Consider the following 16,474-nt stretch of genomic DNA (forward strand, 5'->3'; position numbering starts at 1 on the left):
GTTCTTGCTGCAACAGGCTTTCAGGAGCTGACATTTAATCAGGGAGCTGGAGCAGGGCTGGATTTAGAGTTGATGAGGTCCACACCCAGAATAAATGGGAAAGGTTTTGGAGGGGAAAGATATTTAAAACAGTATCAGCCAGAATGAGACGGCTTGCACTGAAAATGAATTGCATGTGGCAGTTCAAACGAATTGCAGTTCAGCTGTCCTGCATCACCTCCAATCAATCTTCCCGTTATTGGAGAGGATGTGGAAGTAGAGGGGTGCATTTTCATCTGTCCCCAAGGGTCCAAATTTTTTATTGGAACAATATTCTCAGAAAACGGGTTCAAGCTACACCTCAGTTGGCAGCATTATCCATTTTTGCTGTGATCAAATTTCACAAAATAAATGAAATGAAATAAGAAATTGATCAGACAGTAGAGTGTGGGACTCTTGATCTCAGGGTTGCGGGTTCAAACCTCACAATGGGCAAAAGATTCCTGCATTTCAGGGGGTTAGACTAGATGACCCTTGGGGTTCCCATCCAACCCTACAAGTCTATGAAAAAGACTGACCCGGGACAGGCAGCAGAGAGGCTGCAGATGTGTGAGCAGGGAGCTATTTTTAAAAAGCCAAATCATTCACGTCTCACATCGAATATACGTAACTAATCTGTAGAAAGGACTTTATGATCTGAAAACAAAGACTTTTGCAACCCAATTTTTTTTTAATAAAAACAATTTAACATAAAAAAGAAGTCTAGATTGAGGTCAGAAAACATGGAATTCATAAAAGACTTGGGGGGGTGGAATACATATTTAGGAGACCACTGTAAGCAGATGAAAACATTAGCAGGATTTTTTAAGGACGATTTAGCTAGATATTCCAATATACTATAAGTAGAACTATTTGTAAGTTCCAAATTGGCCTAGGAGTAAAATATGCTGAATTGTATAACATTATGGACTGAAAATATTATGAGGATATAGAAAGATAGTAACGATGAAGTTAATTTTATTAGAAAGTGGATATTGGAAAACTGCTACAATGAGATCTATGGAAACTCAGCGGGGATTCAAGAAAGTCCTTTAACAACGAAAACTAAATTGGGTTCTTAACAGATAGGTGTTTATATGTTTGTTTGTTTTTACCTTTTAATATTGTAATGTTTTTCTTTTATGTGTGTTTGTTGTAAATTCGGAAAACCAATAATTTTTTGGAAAAAAGAAAAGATAACATTAGCAGGGTTTTAATCTCACTTGTAATGTAACAAATCCCATGGATCCTATGGACAGGTATAAAACATAGATTATGATATAAGATGCAGTTGAAAATGTTGGATTCCATGGAGGGGATGTGGGGGGGGGGAGGTCTCGAGATTCAGAGAAACCTCTTTATATGGAACTGTATTTGGTTCTAAATTTACATTTGCAAAATCAAATAAAAACGATAATTTAATGCAAAAATGCAAAAGAATTCGAGGAACAGGCGCTAGGACCTTGCAGGGCGCTCCGGGAGTGCCTGGGAACAAGCCGGCAAGTGGGCGGCTTCTTTCTGCCGGCTGAGAGAACGGGAAGGGAAAACCAACTCCGCTCTGTGCCAGACTAGTGTGTGGGGCAGCGGCGGCGAGGCTAGGGGCGCGGCGCGCGCGACGAACCGGCTTTTCAAGCCCCGCTCGCCGGCGATGTGGCAACTGCCTCCCCGGGCCCGGCAGATCCAGGGCGTACCCCAGGCTCCTCCGGGCAGGAGGGCAGCGGGGGCGTCGTAGCCACTCTCGCCCGGAAAAGCAGCGCGCCCCGAGCGCGGCGCCCACAAACCGGCCAGCGCCAGGCAGCGCGCAACATGGATGCGGAGAGCGCCAGCAGCCACAACAGCCACAACAACAACAACAACAACCGGCCAGGGAGCCTCCTGCCCGGGACTTCTTCGGAGAACATCGTCGCCGAGTCGTACAAGGTCTACAAGCGGCGATGGCTGCTGCTGGGCGTAGTCTGCCTGCTCAATTGCTCCAATGCCATGGTGCGTAAAGAGCGCGCGCGGTTGTCTTTTCTTTTCGCTCGTCTCCAACTTGTCAGATTGCGCACGGGATTCCTTTGGCCGGCCGCTTTCCCCCCCATCGAAGCGGCCCTTCGATTGGCCCGGCTTGGAGCTGCAGGGATTTCGGGAGCCGAGAGGGAAATTTGAACGATCTGGCCACCCCAAAGTTTAAAAAATGTCTTCGAAGTGGCTGGAGGTTGCTTCCGAAGCGGAGAGGTGGCGGCGCGGCCGGATGTTCTGGGTTGTTAGCAAGCCTGACGGATGAGTCAAAGCGCCTGACACTGGAAGCTTGCGTTTTAAATCCTTGCCTTTCTGGCTTCCGAGGCGCCGGGCAGAAAGTCTCGCCGCCCCATGTTATGGCTTAGAATCATGGAATTCTTTTTTTTAGAGTTGGAAAGGGACCCGGGGGGTTATCTACTCCAACCCCTTGCAATGCAGGAATATGTAGCTGTCCCATTTGTTGTTGTTTAGTCGTTTAGTCATGTCCGACTCTTCGTGACACGCCAGGCACTCCTGTCTTCCACTGCCTCCCGCAGTTTGGTCAAACTCATGCTGGTAGCTTCGAGAACACTGTCCCACCATCTCGTCCTCTGTCGTCCCCTTCTCCTTGTGCCCTCCATCTTTCCCAACATCAGGGTCTTTTCCAGGGAGTCTTCTCTTCTCATGAGGTGGCCAAAGTCTTGGAGCCTCAGCTTCAGAATCTGTCCTTCCAGTGAGCACTCAGGGCTGATTTCCTTAAGAATGGAGAGGTTTGATCTTCTTGCAGTCCATGGGACTCTCCTCCAGCACCAGAATTCAAAAGCATCCATTCTTCGGCGATCAGCCTTCTTGATGCTCCAGCTGTCCCATACATGCAACCTTGGTGTTATCAGCACCATTCTCTATCCAACTGAGCTATGCATGATCCGCACAACACCCCTGCGAGGTAGATTAGGATTGGAGAGACAGACAAAAATCCCTGTTAGGGATTTTTATTTTTGGAAATAATTTTTATTTGATTTTGCAAATATAAAGTTATAACAGTACAACCATACATATCCACATTTACAGATTCCTCTGAATCTCTGGACTTCCCACCTTCCCCTTCATGGGTCCTATTATTAAACCTTTTCTACTGCTTTCCCCCCAATATTCTATATTGAATATAACTCCATTATTTCCATAGTACGTGCTACCTTACAAGTGTTATTGCAGTCCTGCTAATGTTTTCATCTGTTTACAGTGGTCACCAAGATAAATGATAAATTTTCCCCATTCTTTGTTAAAGTTTTGGTCTTCTTGGTTCCTGAGCTTTCCGGTCAGTTTTGCCATTTCAGCATAGTCCTACAATTTAATTTGCCAGTCTTCTCTGGTAGGGACTTTATCTTCTTTCCATCTCTGGGCTAATAGCATCTGTGCTGCTGTCGCTGCATGCATATAAAGTCTTTTCTGCTCCCTTAGCACCTACAATTGCTAATAAAAAAGCCTCTGGTTTTTTTTATATATATATAAAAGTTAATTTAAACATTTTTTTCATCTCATTACATATCATTTCCCATAATGCTTTTAATAGCATCTGTGCTGCTGTCGCTGCATGCATATAAAGTCTTTTCTGCTCCCTTAGCACCTACAATTGCTAATAAAAAAGCCTCTGGTTTTTTATATATATATAAAAGTTAATTTAAACATTTTTTTCATCTCATTACATCTCATTTCCCAGAATGCTTTTAATAGCATCTGTGCTGCTGTCGCCGCATGCATATAAAGTCTTTTCTGCTCCCTTAGCACCTACAATTGCTAATAAAAAAGCCTCTGGTTTTATATATATATATAAAAGTTAATTTAAACATTTTTTTCATCTCATTACATCTCATTTCCCAGAATGCTTTTATTACCTGGCCTGATAGGGATTTTAATGGGGGTTTCCGTGGTACAATGCTTAAATCCTGCCTTTCTCCACCTCGGGTTCCCAGATGTTACAACTCCCATTACGCCCAGACCATTTGTTAGTCATACATTATGCAGTTGTGGCTTCCCCCAAATAATCCTGGGAACTGTAGTTTGTTGAAGGTGCTGAGGATTGTTAAGATAGCACAGAGCTACAGTTCCCAGCACCTTTGTGATGCTACACTTCCCAGGATTCCTTGGGTGAAGCAATGACTATTAAAAGAGCACCTTCAATGGATTGTGTGCATGGGACCTCCCAGTTTTCTCAAAGCTCTGGGGACCGGATGTTCTAAGCTGCATGGGTTATCTTAAATCCTGAGCTAACCATTCCTAGGCTGTGGTCGCAGTCTGACCGAACCAGGGAATCATAAACTTTTATAGTTGGAAGGGATCCCAAGGGTCATCTAGTCCAACCCTCTGCAATGCAAGCATCTCAGCTAGATCACACCTGACAGATGACCACCCAACCTTTGCTTAGTAGCCTCCAAGAAAGAAGAGTCCACCACCTCTTGTGGGAATCTGTTTCGGTGGAAGTGTAATCCGAAGGTTAACAATCCAGAGCCTCTGAACATGTGCAGAGTGCCGCTTCCTCCCCTACACCAAAGCCCCGAGATGAGCTCAAGTCCCGACTCCTCTCAATTTGCAAATTTAGACAGAGTCAGCAGGGACTAAATTAAGAGGTGCATCTTGTTTGCTTCGTTCGTTCGTTGATTTACTGGAGCACCAAGGAGCAAAATGTGTGTGAATCACTATTCGGAAGGTGCAGGTGTTGAATTCTTGCGCTGCAGCAGCTTTCAGAGCTTGGAATGTTCAAGTCTGGGAAGGAAATGACTTAAATCAGGTCTCTGCTGCTGTGGGAAACATATTGCTTAGCCAGGTGGTCCAACGAAAACGCTGGCTCCAGTTGCAGAGCGACAATATTTCAGGTGTGGCTCATTTTGTGGCTGTTCCAGGGGTTGAAAGGCCCCTTTCTTAGGACAAAAGGCAAAAAGGTTTGGAGCTTTTTGGTTGAGAGCTGAGGCAGTGTGGCTAATGTTCAGTGCAGATGGGAGTTGTAGCCCAGCAACAAGTTCGCTTGGTGCCATGAGCGGGTTATGTTTTCCCCTCTCATTAAACTGGAACATGGAGTCACGTAAGGAATCTGGTTGTCAGATCCAGGACCAAGAAAAGGAAGTACCTATTTCTGCAAAGAGTAATTAATCCGTGGAATTCCCTGCCACAAGATTTTTATGGCAAGTATCAGGCTCACACCCTTGCCATTCATTTCCTTCACATGTATGTTAGAAAAACATGGGGAGGCCAATGTGGAGGCAAGCGATCCAAATACGATGGACCTTGGGGTTGATCCAGTAAAGACGTTCAGATGTTTCTTCAAACATGGAAGTGGCCCCACCAGAAGATAAGAGATTCTTGAACAAATTGGATAAGATGACAGGAAGGATTCGAAACCTGCTGGACCAGATATTCTCACAAGATTGGAATAAATATGCGAACTATTTGAAGAGCAACTGTAATCAACAAATTACGCTAGTAGGACTACGAGAAGTTTGGTAAGGAGGCATATATGGAATATTGCAAAGAGGATGAAGAAGAGAGACATTAGTTATGATATTTAAAAGTAATAGTGAAAGTAAGAAATGTAAATTAAGTGGAAAAGATTGGAAAATTTTCAGGTGTGATTGGCGGAAGTAAAAAAAATTGTATAAGATATAAAAGTATGTTTTATAATTGTCAAAAATGATATGTATATATATCTATTTCTTGAATGAGGTGATCCGTTTTCTGGTGAAGAAACCCAAAGAATGGAGCCACGACCAGGACGAGCGGGCTTGGACTCTCTTGGGTGATGGTCAGAGACATGAGCAGCAAACATACGCCAAGCTAAGGCCTTCAAAGAACTGGTTTGAAGTTTTCATCCCCAAGTCACTGCCTCACCACACAGAATCTGCAGGGAAAGGAACATTGCTGGTCCTGGCAATGCCAGCTCAGAGCTGCCCGGCATCCCATCAAAGCGATTTCTGCTGTTAATCTTGGAAATATGACTTTGTCTTCTCACATACCATGGGCAGAAAGGCTTGCCCAGGTTGAAAAAGGCCAGTTGCTTACTAGACCAGTGTTTCCCAACCGGTGTTCCGCAGCACACTAGTGTGCCGCGAGATGTTGCCTGGTGTGCCGCGGGAAAAATTAAAAAATTCGAAAGATAGCTTCATATCCGGAGAGGCGGCCTTCAGGCGAGTTTTAATTTTAATTTTCCTTCTCCCACTTAATGTCCCACGCTCGCCCGAGCAGCTTGCAGTCCTCGGTAACCACGGCGACCCGAGGGAGGGGAGGGAACAGGGAAGTCGAGGGCGGCGGTGAGCCGCGATGATGTCAGTGGGCCGCGCCGCCTCGCCCTGGCACGGTGTGAGAGCCCCGGCTAGTGGCGCGAGCTTCAGAATAAGTGGGATCTGCGTGCGCGAGACCGAGATCGTGGGTAAGGAGCTCAGCCCTGGGCAGGAGGAAGCGGGGCCGCGTGTGCGGGCCACATCCCCACAGAGAGCGAGCCTCCCCCGGCCCACCACTCCGGGCAGGTCCACTCGCATGAGGGGGCGGCGATGGCGACGGCCGGCAGCTTGCCTGCAATGCCATCCCTCGAGCAGGCGAGGAGCCCGGAGGCTACCAGATGCGAGTCCTCTTTCCCACCCTGCTCGGGAGTCCAGAGCACTTGGTCGCATTCAGGATCTAGAGTGGGGAAGCGGGGCTTGTGTCTGGGCTGGACACATTGGGCTGCCTGTGCCGCTCGACCTGCGGGGAGAAATCAGGGTGGGAGTCACGACCGTGAGGCAGGGCTGCCAAGTGTGGCAGAAGAGGACACGGCCGTCGCACCTGTCCTTAGGTAGGAGCTTCTTCCGTGTCAACCTGCTGCCCTAAAGTCTTGGCTTTTTTCTTGGCTTTTTGGCGGTTGGCACAGAAGGAAGGCAAGGGGGAGGGGAAAAAATTGAAACTTACACTTTCGTGCGTCCCTCCCGGCGTGACGCTGCGCGCTGACGTCACGGGGCTGTAATGGTGGTGTGCCTCGAGATTTTTTTCATGAAACAAGTGTGCCTTTGCCCAAAAAAGGTTGGGAAACACTGTACTAGACCAACAAACAGAGAGTCCGACTCAGGAACTTGCCCCTACAACAAATCCCTTTGTCTTGGCTGTGTCCCGCAGCACTGACAACAAAGTTAAAAAGATAAGTAACTGTACAACCTTTGAAGCCATCTGAAGGCAGCCCTTTATAGGGAAGTTTTATTATGTCTTTGTATATGCTGGAAGCCACCCAAAGTGGCTGGGGCAACAATAAAAATAAAATATTTTATTTTATTACCTGCACATTCTCCGGCAGCAGAGATGCTGTCATCTGCCAGCCAGGCCTTGCTGACATTAGAAGAAGAAGAAGAAGAAGAAGAAGAAGAAGAAGAAGAAGAAGAAGAAGAAGAAGAGGAGGAGTAGTAGTAGTAGTTTGGATTTGATATCCCGCCTTTCACTCCCTTTAAGGAATCTCAAAGCGGCTAACATTCTCTTTTCCCTTCCTCCCCCACAACAAACACTCTGTGAGGTGAGTGGGGCTGAGAGACTTCAAAGAAGTGTGACTGGCCCAAGGTCACCCAGCAGCTGCATGTGGAGGAGCAGGGAATCGAACCCGGTTCCCCAGATTACGTGACTACCGCTCTTAACCACTACACCACACTGACCCAACAGATCAGAAGCCGGGTGCCAGAGAGTGGATGGACACAAACCAGGCACTATGAAAGGCGGGGCTCAAAAGGAAGAGACAGTCTTTTCCATCAGTATTATTAAAAGTGGAGTCCGAAGTGGGCAGAGCAAGGAAGGAAAGAGTTACCTTTGCTGCAGGAGGCAGGTTTCTATGCCAGTCTTTGACCTCCTTCCAGGAAAGCAAAAAACATTTTTTTGAGTGTTCCAGGACACATTACAGCCCAGGAGACTGCAAAGCAGTGAGCAGGATGACCTCTGTGTCCAGGGAGAGAGGGGGTCTTTTCAGCCACTGATTCACTGCTGGAGGAGCAAACTTTACCCCTGGAAGTAATCACACAGAGAGACTCTGAGTCTGGAAAATAAAAACACTAGGTTTGTTAAAGATAATATATATTCAGTAGGAAAGATCCTCGTTCTATCTCAGGTGGAGATGCAAAGAACAATTCTTGCTCTTTGTTTTTGTAATTTATGTATGCAACAAGATTTATATACAGTGGTACCTCGGGTTAAGAACTTAATTCATTCCGGAGGTCCGTTCTTAACCTGAAACTGTTCTTAACCTGAAGCACCACTTTAGCTAATGGGGCCTCCTGCTGCCACCGTGCCGCCGGAGCGTGATTTCTGTTCTTATCCTGAAACAAAGTTCTTAACCTGAGGTACTATTTCTGGGTTAGCGGAGTGTGTGACCTGAAGTGTCTGTAACCTAAAGCGTCTGTAACCCGAGGTACCACTGTACAGTAGGTGGCTTACTCAAAATAATACAAAATATTCTCAAGGAATTACCAATATACAGTGGTACCTCGCAAGACGAATGCCTCGCAAGACGGAAAACTCGCAAGACAAAAGGGTTTTCCGTTTTTGAGTTGCTTCGCAAGACGATTTTCCCTATGGGCTTGCTTCGCAAGACAGAAACGTCTTGCAAGTTTGTTTCCTTTTTCTTAAAACCGTTAATACACTTGACTTCGAGGAGCAACTCATAGCACGCGGTGTGCGTCTCCGTAGGGGCAAGAACGCGTGAAGGTGGGTTCTGAGGGAGAGGAAGCTTTGTTTTGGTGAAAAATAGCAAGGCACGCACACTTCCCTCCCCACAACTCCCAGTTAGGGAGGCCAGGTTCCGGGGCTCTTCGGACGGGGCTCCTTCCTTCTCCCCCCCCCCAGCGCCCCGGTGGTGACAAGAGCGCCTGCCCGGGCCCTCCAGCGCTCGCCCTGCGAGGGGCGCCCCCTACCTGCATCTCCGCGCTTTCCAACCTCGCGACGTCGACAGCTGCGGCAAGTTTGCCTCTCGGTGTGTGTGCGCGCGAGTGTGTGTTCTCCTCGCCCCGCTCGAGTTAGTCCCAGCGCAGCGCAGGCAGCAGGTGAGTCGCCCTTTGGCAGTGGAGAAGGCGCCGGGCCAGGCAAGGTCAGCTCGGGAGCCACCAGGGACGCGCCCCCGCGCTCCTCTCCAACGGGCTGGATGCACCCCTCTCCACTCGCGCGCTTCTGGCTGGCTGGCCGGCTGCAGCAGCAACAGGGGCAATAGGCATCCACCATCGCCGACACTCCCTCCCTCCCTCCCTCCTGCCCGCGGCGGGCGGCTGGCTGGCTGGCGCTCTCGCTTTCTTTCGGGCTGCTGCTGCAGAAGGGATTTTGCACCAGACAACTTTTAGGCCGGTAGGAGTTTTGACTACCGTGGCGACAACAGCAGCAGCAGCAAGACGGCGCCGACTGTAGTGCAAAGGGTCGGAGCAAGGTGAGCCGAACCGATCCCGGGGGCTCAGGCAGCAACCTCCGCCCCGCCTCCCCCCACACCCCACGCCCGCCTCTCCCTCCCTCCCAAGCACCCCCCTTTTTTGAGGTTTTTGAAGACTTTGGTATTTTTGAAGCTTTTCCAAAACTTTCCCGACACCGTGCTTCGCAAGACGAAAAAAATCGCAAGACGGAAAAACTCGCGGAACGAATTAATTTTGTCTTGCGAGGCACCACTGTACCGTATTTTTCGCTCTAGAAGATGCACCAGACCACAAGACGCACCTAGTTTTTGGAGGAGGAAAACAAGAAAAAAACTATTCTGAATCTCAGAAGCCAGAACAGCAAGAGGGATCACTGCGCAGTGAAAGGAGCAATCCCTCTTGCTGTTCTGGCTTCTGTGATAGCTGCGCAGCCTGCATTCGCTCCATAAGACGCACACACATTTCCCCTTACTTTTTAGGAGGGGAAAATTGAGTCTTATAGAGCAAAAAATACGGTAAGCCATAGGTTTAAAAGAAGAGCCTCATGCCAACTGTCTACTTCTCCAACAAGCTCGGCTTTTGCTTGTTTTTTAACAAATTGAGGCCAAGAGAACACCAACGACTTCTAATCAGGAACGGGTTGTACCTGCCACGAATGGCTCCTATGTTAATTCTTTCTTCATTTATGCTTCCCATAGTACCATGACACACTAGCAGCTATCTCTAGCACCGCCCGGCCTTTCCTCTTGCTGTGCAAACAACAGCACATGTGAAAGCTTATGTCGCAATAAATCTGTTTGTTTTTAAGGGACCACAAGTCTCTTTGCTGAAGGTTGCCACAGCAGAGTAAAGGTAAGGCAAAGTTGTGGGACAAACCACAGAGCCTCTTGGGCTTGCCGATCAGAAGGTCGGTGGTTCAATTCCCTGTGATGGAGTAAGCTCCCGTTGCTCTGTCCCAGCTCTTACCAACTTAGCAATTCAAAAGCATGCCAGTGCAAGTAGATAAATAGGTACTGTTGCGGTGGGAAGGTTAACAGCGTTTCCGAGTGCTCAGGTTTCCATCACGGTGTTTCGTTGCTCCAGAAGCAGTTTAGTCATGCTGACCACATGACTCGAAAAGCTGTCTGTGGACAAACGCCAGCTCCCTCAGCCTGAAAGCGAGATGAGCGCCGCAACCCCATAGTCCAATTTGACTGGACTTCACCGTCCAGGGGTCCTTTACCCTCTGGAGTTAGCAGTTGATGTCACTGAAGCACTGTCGAAAGTCAGTCTCCCTCCTTAGAAATTCTCCAAACTCTGCATAGTGGTACCTCGGGTTACATATGCTTCAGGTTACATACGCTTCAGGTTACAGACTCCGCTAACCCAGAAATAGTACCTCGGGTTAAGAACTTTGCTTCAGGATAAGAACAGAAATCGTGTTCCGGCGGTGCGGCGGCAGCGGGAGGCCCCATTAGCTAAAGTGGTACCTCAGGTTAAGATCAGTTTCAGGTTAAGAATGGGCCTCCGGAACGAATTAAGTTCTTAACCCGAGGTACCACTGTACTTCCTGCCTGTGTTGGTTGGTTGGTTGAGGGATATGTCTGCTGAGAAACGGAGTGTTGGTTTGAGCTCAGAGTGTGGTGGAGCCGTGGAGAAGCAGTAATGAAAAGGCAACGATGATAAAGATAATGAGAAGTTCAGATAATGAAAGAGCAGGCCCAACAAACACGCTGAGCGATGATTAGAGGTGTTCCAACCTGGCTTCTTTCCAGGATATCAGTCAGGGCCGCCCAGCCCATGAAGTGAGGTGAAGCAGTCGCCTCAGACGGCAGATCTGGCCTCCACCTCAGGCACCTGCTACTGCGGTCCCTTCTCCAGCTTCCTCTTACTCTCCTGCCACCTCCAGCGCATGTTTCGGAGGGAAGGGGTTGCGGAGGAAAAGGATGTAGGGCTGTGGAGCTGCAGAGAAAGAGATGGTGGCAGTTGTGGGGCAGGGGCTGCAACGACGGAGGCAGGAGCAGCATCTTCTGTCTTGCCTCAGGCGGCAAAACTTCCTGACCCTGATACTGGTTGTGTTTCAATGAGAAGAACAGCAGACTTTATCTGTGGCAGAGTTCTTAGTCTTTATTGCCTGCCGAGTTACTTCTGTTCCTTTAGTCATACATACTCCAAAAATTGTGCTGCACTCTGGACTACTTTACTCACGGCTTAATTGCTTAATTGGACAATTAACCTATTCGCCACACTTAACCTCTCCTTTGTTTTCATTGTGACCCAGAAAAAGGCTAAAGTTTCTGTAAGCAAAAGGAGCCGTCCGGGTTTGTTTCCAGTTAAACCAATCTGCTTTCTGTTATGTTGCAAACAACCAGCGATACAAGATGCACTAAACAACAGAATTGATGTGGACTAGTACGTTTCCGAGCACGATTCAAAGTGTTGGTGCTGACCTTTAAAGCCCTAAACGGCCTTGGTCCTGTATACCTGAAGGAGCGTCTCCACCCCCATCGTTCAGCCTGGACACTGAGATCCAGCGCCAAGGGCCTTCTGGCGGTTCCCTCATTGCGAGAAGTGAGGCTACAGGGAACCAGACAAAGGGCCTTCTCGGTAGTGGCACCCGCCCTGTGGAACGCCCTCCCATCAGATGTCAAAGAGATAAATAATTACCTGACATTCAGAAGACATCTTAAGGCAGCCCTGTTCAGGGAAGTTTTTAATATGTAATGCTGTACTGTTTTTAACACTGATTGGGAGCCGCCCAGAGTGGCTGGGGAAACTCAGCCAGATGGGCGGGGTATAAATAATAAATTATTATTATTATTATTATTATTATTATTATTATTATTATTATTATTATTATTATAGTGGTCATATTGCACATTGACGTGCATCACTTGATTACCCTCAACTCGATGTGTGGGCCAACTCTGTTAAAATCAGTGAGGTGACAAAAATGAACAGGTGCCTGTAGCAGCTACTCATTTTGACAGCTACTGCAGGCATCTGTTCAGAGCCTTCTTCCAGCTCTCTTGAGGCCACCGGGCTAATTCAGACAGAACGGAACAAGGCAGTCAGCGCATCATCCGGGGTACAACCCTCCCACACTACAAAGTATGGGGAGGGGCTCCTAGGAGCGCAAAACTGGGAGGAAGAACCACCAAGACGCCTGTGGGTCTTTAATGGTGGTTTGGATCCAGCATCTTAGAACAAGGATGAGGGATGTCAGGCCAGAGGTCTGAATATGGTCCTCAGGGACGCTCCCCAGGTATCACACACCCTGGACACAGCTTTTACAGTCCCTTTTCTGCACTGCCCTTGATAGTTTCCTCCTGGCTGAAATGTGTCCTTGCACTCCAATAATGTTGCTTGTTTGCCTGGATAGAGGCTAGAGAGGAGCATGTGTGTGTCTGTAGAAACAGGCCTATTGCGAAAAGGTAAAATAAAATAAAATTGAATGCTCTCATCCTTTTTTGCCTCTGACCTTGCCCACGCCTAGCATGGGTTGCCCAGAAGTACGTGTGACCCTCTGGCTATAAAAGGTTTCCCATCTCTAATAACAAAAGTTGGCTTTTGTTTTTGTTTTTGTGTGCATGTAAGAGAAAGAGCGCTCTTTTATTAATGTGTTATACGAAAAAACTGCTCCTTTTTCCCTTATGGGGTATCCAAGAGCCCATATAGAGTCCTTTTGTAGGTTCTCTATCAGTAGGAGAACGTAACAGAGGCCAACCAGAGAATATTGAGAAGCAAAGCAGCTAGTAAGCCTGATCTTTATTACCGTATTTTTCGCCCTATAGGACGCACTTTTCCCCCCTCCAAAAATGAAGGGGAAATGTGTGTGCGTCCTATGGGGCAAATGCAGGCTTTCGCTGAAGCCTGGAGAGCGAGAGGGGTTGGTGCGCACTGACCCCTCTCGCTCTCCAGGCTTCAGGAAGCTATCCGCAAGTCTTGCAAGCCCGGTGGGATGTCCCGCGGGCTTGCAAGGCTTGCGGGCAGCAGCCTGCAGCCCAAAAGCTCAGGGGACAGTGGAGAGGCGCACCACCGCCACCCCGCTATTCCCCGACCTGATCTGGAGGCTGGCAGGGGGAGAAGCAAGCTTGCTTCTCCCCCCTGCCAGCCCCACAAGCTCGGGGGATAGGGGGGAGGCGGAGCGCCGCCACCCCGCTATTCCCAGACCTGGTCTAGCCCCACAAGCTCTGGGGATAGCGGGGAGGCGGAGCGCCGCCACCCCGCTATTACCCGACCTGATCTGGAGGCTGCAGGGGGTGGGGAGAAGCAAGCTTGCTTCTCCCCCGTCAGCCCCACAAACTCGGGAGACAGCGGGGCAAGCTGTCCCTGAAGGCAGAAGAGGGAGATGGAGTGCTCCGTCTCCCTCTTCTAGCTTGGGGATGGCTGTGCAAACCTGGGGGGGAAATGAAATTTTTTCCCTTGGTTTCCCCCCTAAAAAACTAGGTGCGTCCTATGGGCCGGTGCGTCCTATAGGGCGAAAAATAAGGTAACTGTTGCAACAGGGTGCTCACAACCACACGCTGGAGGCAGGAGGGACCCCGAACAATGGTGCGCAAGCCCTTATATAGACATTTTGAAATTGCCTACCCTGGAGCCCAAGACCACCCCCCAAAACATCATACATACATCACAGAAGGGGGGGGGGTCTACAACAGAATCCTGTCTGACATGAAACCTGTTGATGGGTTTTTATCTGACTAGCCTGGCTATTCTTTTGAGATGATAATTACAGTGGTACCTCAGGTTAAGTACTTAATTCATTCTGGAGGTCGGTACTTAACCTGAAACTGTTCTTAACCTAAAGAGCACTTTAGCTAATGGGGCCTCCTGCTGCTGCTGCGCCGCCGGAGCCTGATTTCTGTTCTCATCCTGAAGCAAACTTCTTAACCCGAGGTACTATTTCTGGGTTAGCGGAGTCTGTAATCTGAAGCGTATGTAACCTGAAGCGTCTGTAACCCGAGGTACCACTGTACTTAATTCCTGAGTCCAGGTCACAGGCTCGCCCTATTCATATCTTAAATGTGCCCTTAAGGCAGGATTTGTGAGCAAAGAGACAATGAGGAGGTTTTTCTCATCTCCTCCCTCCTTGCAGAGAAACATTTGAGATCAATTTGGGAGAGACAAAATGGTTTCAGGACTTTTTTCCTATGCAGTGGTATCTCAGGTTACATACGCTTCAGGTTACAGACTCTGCTAACCCAGAAATAGTGCTTCAGGTTAAGAACTTTGCTTCAGGATGAGAACAGAAATTGCACGGCAGCAGCAAAAGGCCCCATTAGCTAAAGTGGTGCTTCAGGTTAAGAACAGTTTCAGGTTAAGTACGGACCTCTGGAACGAATTAAGTACTTAACCCAAGGTACCACTGTACTGCTTCAGACATGCAGTTTGTATATTTATGTATGTGTTTGCTTAGTACATTTATTTTGTATCTTAGACATTATAATTTTCATAACAATCTGCATATTCTTTTGCCATCTCTGCACATTGCTTACCTGCTCCTGAGTTCTGCGTCCTTCACTCTGGGATTACCATATTCCACTTGTAATTAGCTTGGCAGGCTCTGTCAATTTGTGGGAGAACCTCTTTGATAGCTTTAAGGCTTCATTAGTTTCATTTCCTGAGGCAATTTCAGTTCAGAGTTCTTTGCTCTTGACAATTTGACAAGCGAGGATGTCTCTTCAAGAAAGGCTGCAAGTTGACCTTGAATGGAACATTGCAGGTGTTCTTTGCAATTTTGCAAAATATACTTGTTTACCACAGAAAAGGTTGATGTTAACTCTTTTAATTCAACTTCCTAGTTTTCAAATGACTGAAGATTTTGACAGATTTTTCTGAGCACTTAGGGTCAAAAGAAAGTACATGATTTCTTCATTCTGTGAACGGCCCTGAGACCTCTGGGTATAGGGCGGTATATAAATTCAATAAATAATAACAATAATAATTTAAAACAACTGTTGAGATACTTCATTCCAAATCTGCTAGACAAGAGTGTTTTCTTCTGTGTATGGGTAGTTTTTGTGTACAGTGCTTAGGAATGCAAATGATTAGGCTGTTTGCAAGCACATTAAAAAGTAAATAAATCAAAATACCAAATACTTCAGCTCCCTGTATGGGTTTCAACTAAGGACTCCCACTAGCAGAATGGGGTTTCCCCCCGCACCCCCCCAATGGCTTGGGGGGGCCAAGAGAACCCCCAAATAGTTTGCCTCTCAAATAACAGCATTCTGTGCCCATTTGGAAGTTTTGCAGGTTCATTGGCCTTCCGTAGGGTTTTGTTTTTGCTTTTTAAAAAAAGGTTTTGCTGTACTTACGTTAACTTGCAGGTTCTCCTGAACGTTCTGATTGTTGTTGTTGTTTAGTCGGGTCTGCCTCTTGGTGACCCCCTGGACCAGAGCACGCCAGGCCCTCCTGTCTTCCACTGCCTCCTGCAGCTTGGTCAAACTCATGTTTGTAGCTTCGAGAACACTGTCCCACCATCTCGTCCTCTGTCGTCCCCTTCTCCTTGCGCCCTCCATCTTTCCCAACATCAGGGTCTTTTCCAGGGAGTCTTCTCTTCTCATGAGGTGGCCAAAGTATTGGAGCCTCAGCTTCAGGATCTGTCCTTCCAGTGAGCACTCAGGGCTGATTTCCTTAAGAATGGATACGTTAGATCGTCTTGCAGTCCATGGGACTCTCAAGAGTCTCCTCCAGCACCAGAATTCAAAAGGACCAATTCTTCGGCAATCAGCCTTCTGTATGGTCCAGCTTTCACTTCCATACTGGGAAAACCATAGCTTTTACTATACTAACATTCTGATACTATCCTCCAATTTGGTAATGATGGTAATGATTTTGCTCTTTGCTTCCTTGCTCAGTTTTGCGAAGAGATGACCAAATGCCTCGTTTGCAGATTTTTCTGGTAATCAAAGGTGTCTTAGAATACATGTGTACTGAATTTCATGGGTGAGGGGAGGACGTAACCTTTTTCATTCTCCGTTTTTCTGAGTCATCATGTGGGACTTACGTGACACCTGCCTGTGGAAATAAGCACGTATGGCAGGGCACACGAGAAAAACGTAAAAGCAGGATGCAGATGGATGGGTAGATAGATCAATATA

The 16,474-nt window shown here is 47.7% G+C and overlaps 1 protein-coding gene across 1 annotated transcript in view; it reads left to right on the forward strand.

Moving 5' to 3' along the window:
* Window positions 1-1,573: 1,573 nt before the first annotated feature.
* Window positions 1,574-16,474, forward strand: part of SLC49A3 (solute carrier family 49 member 3) — a 29,626-nt gene continuing 14,725 nt past the window's right edge. The window contains exon 1 of the mRNA XM_081176653.1: window positions 1,574-2,001. Within this exon, the coding sequence (XP_081032779.1) occupies window positions 1,825-2,001 (177 nt within the window). The 5' untranslated portion in view covers window positions 1,574-1,824. The remainder of the gene's footprint in view (window positions 2,002-16,474) is intronic.

Source organism: Podarcis bocagei (genome assembly GCF_964188305.1).
Source record: "Podarcis bocagei genome assembly, chromosome: 17".
Lineage (NCBI taxonomy): Eukaryota > Metazoa > Chordata > Lepidosauria > Squamata > Lacertidae > Podarcis > Podarcis bocagei.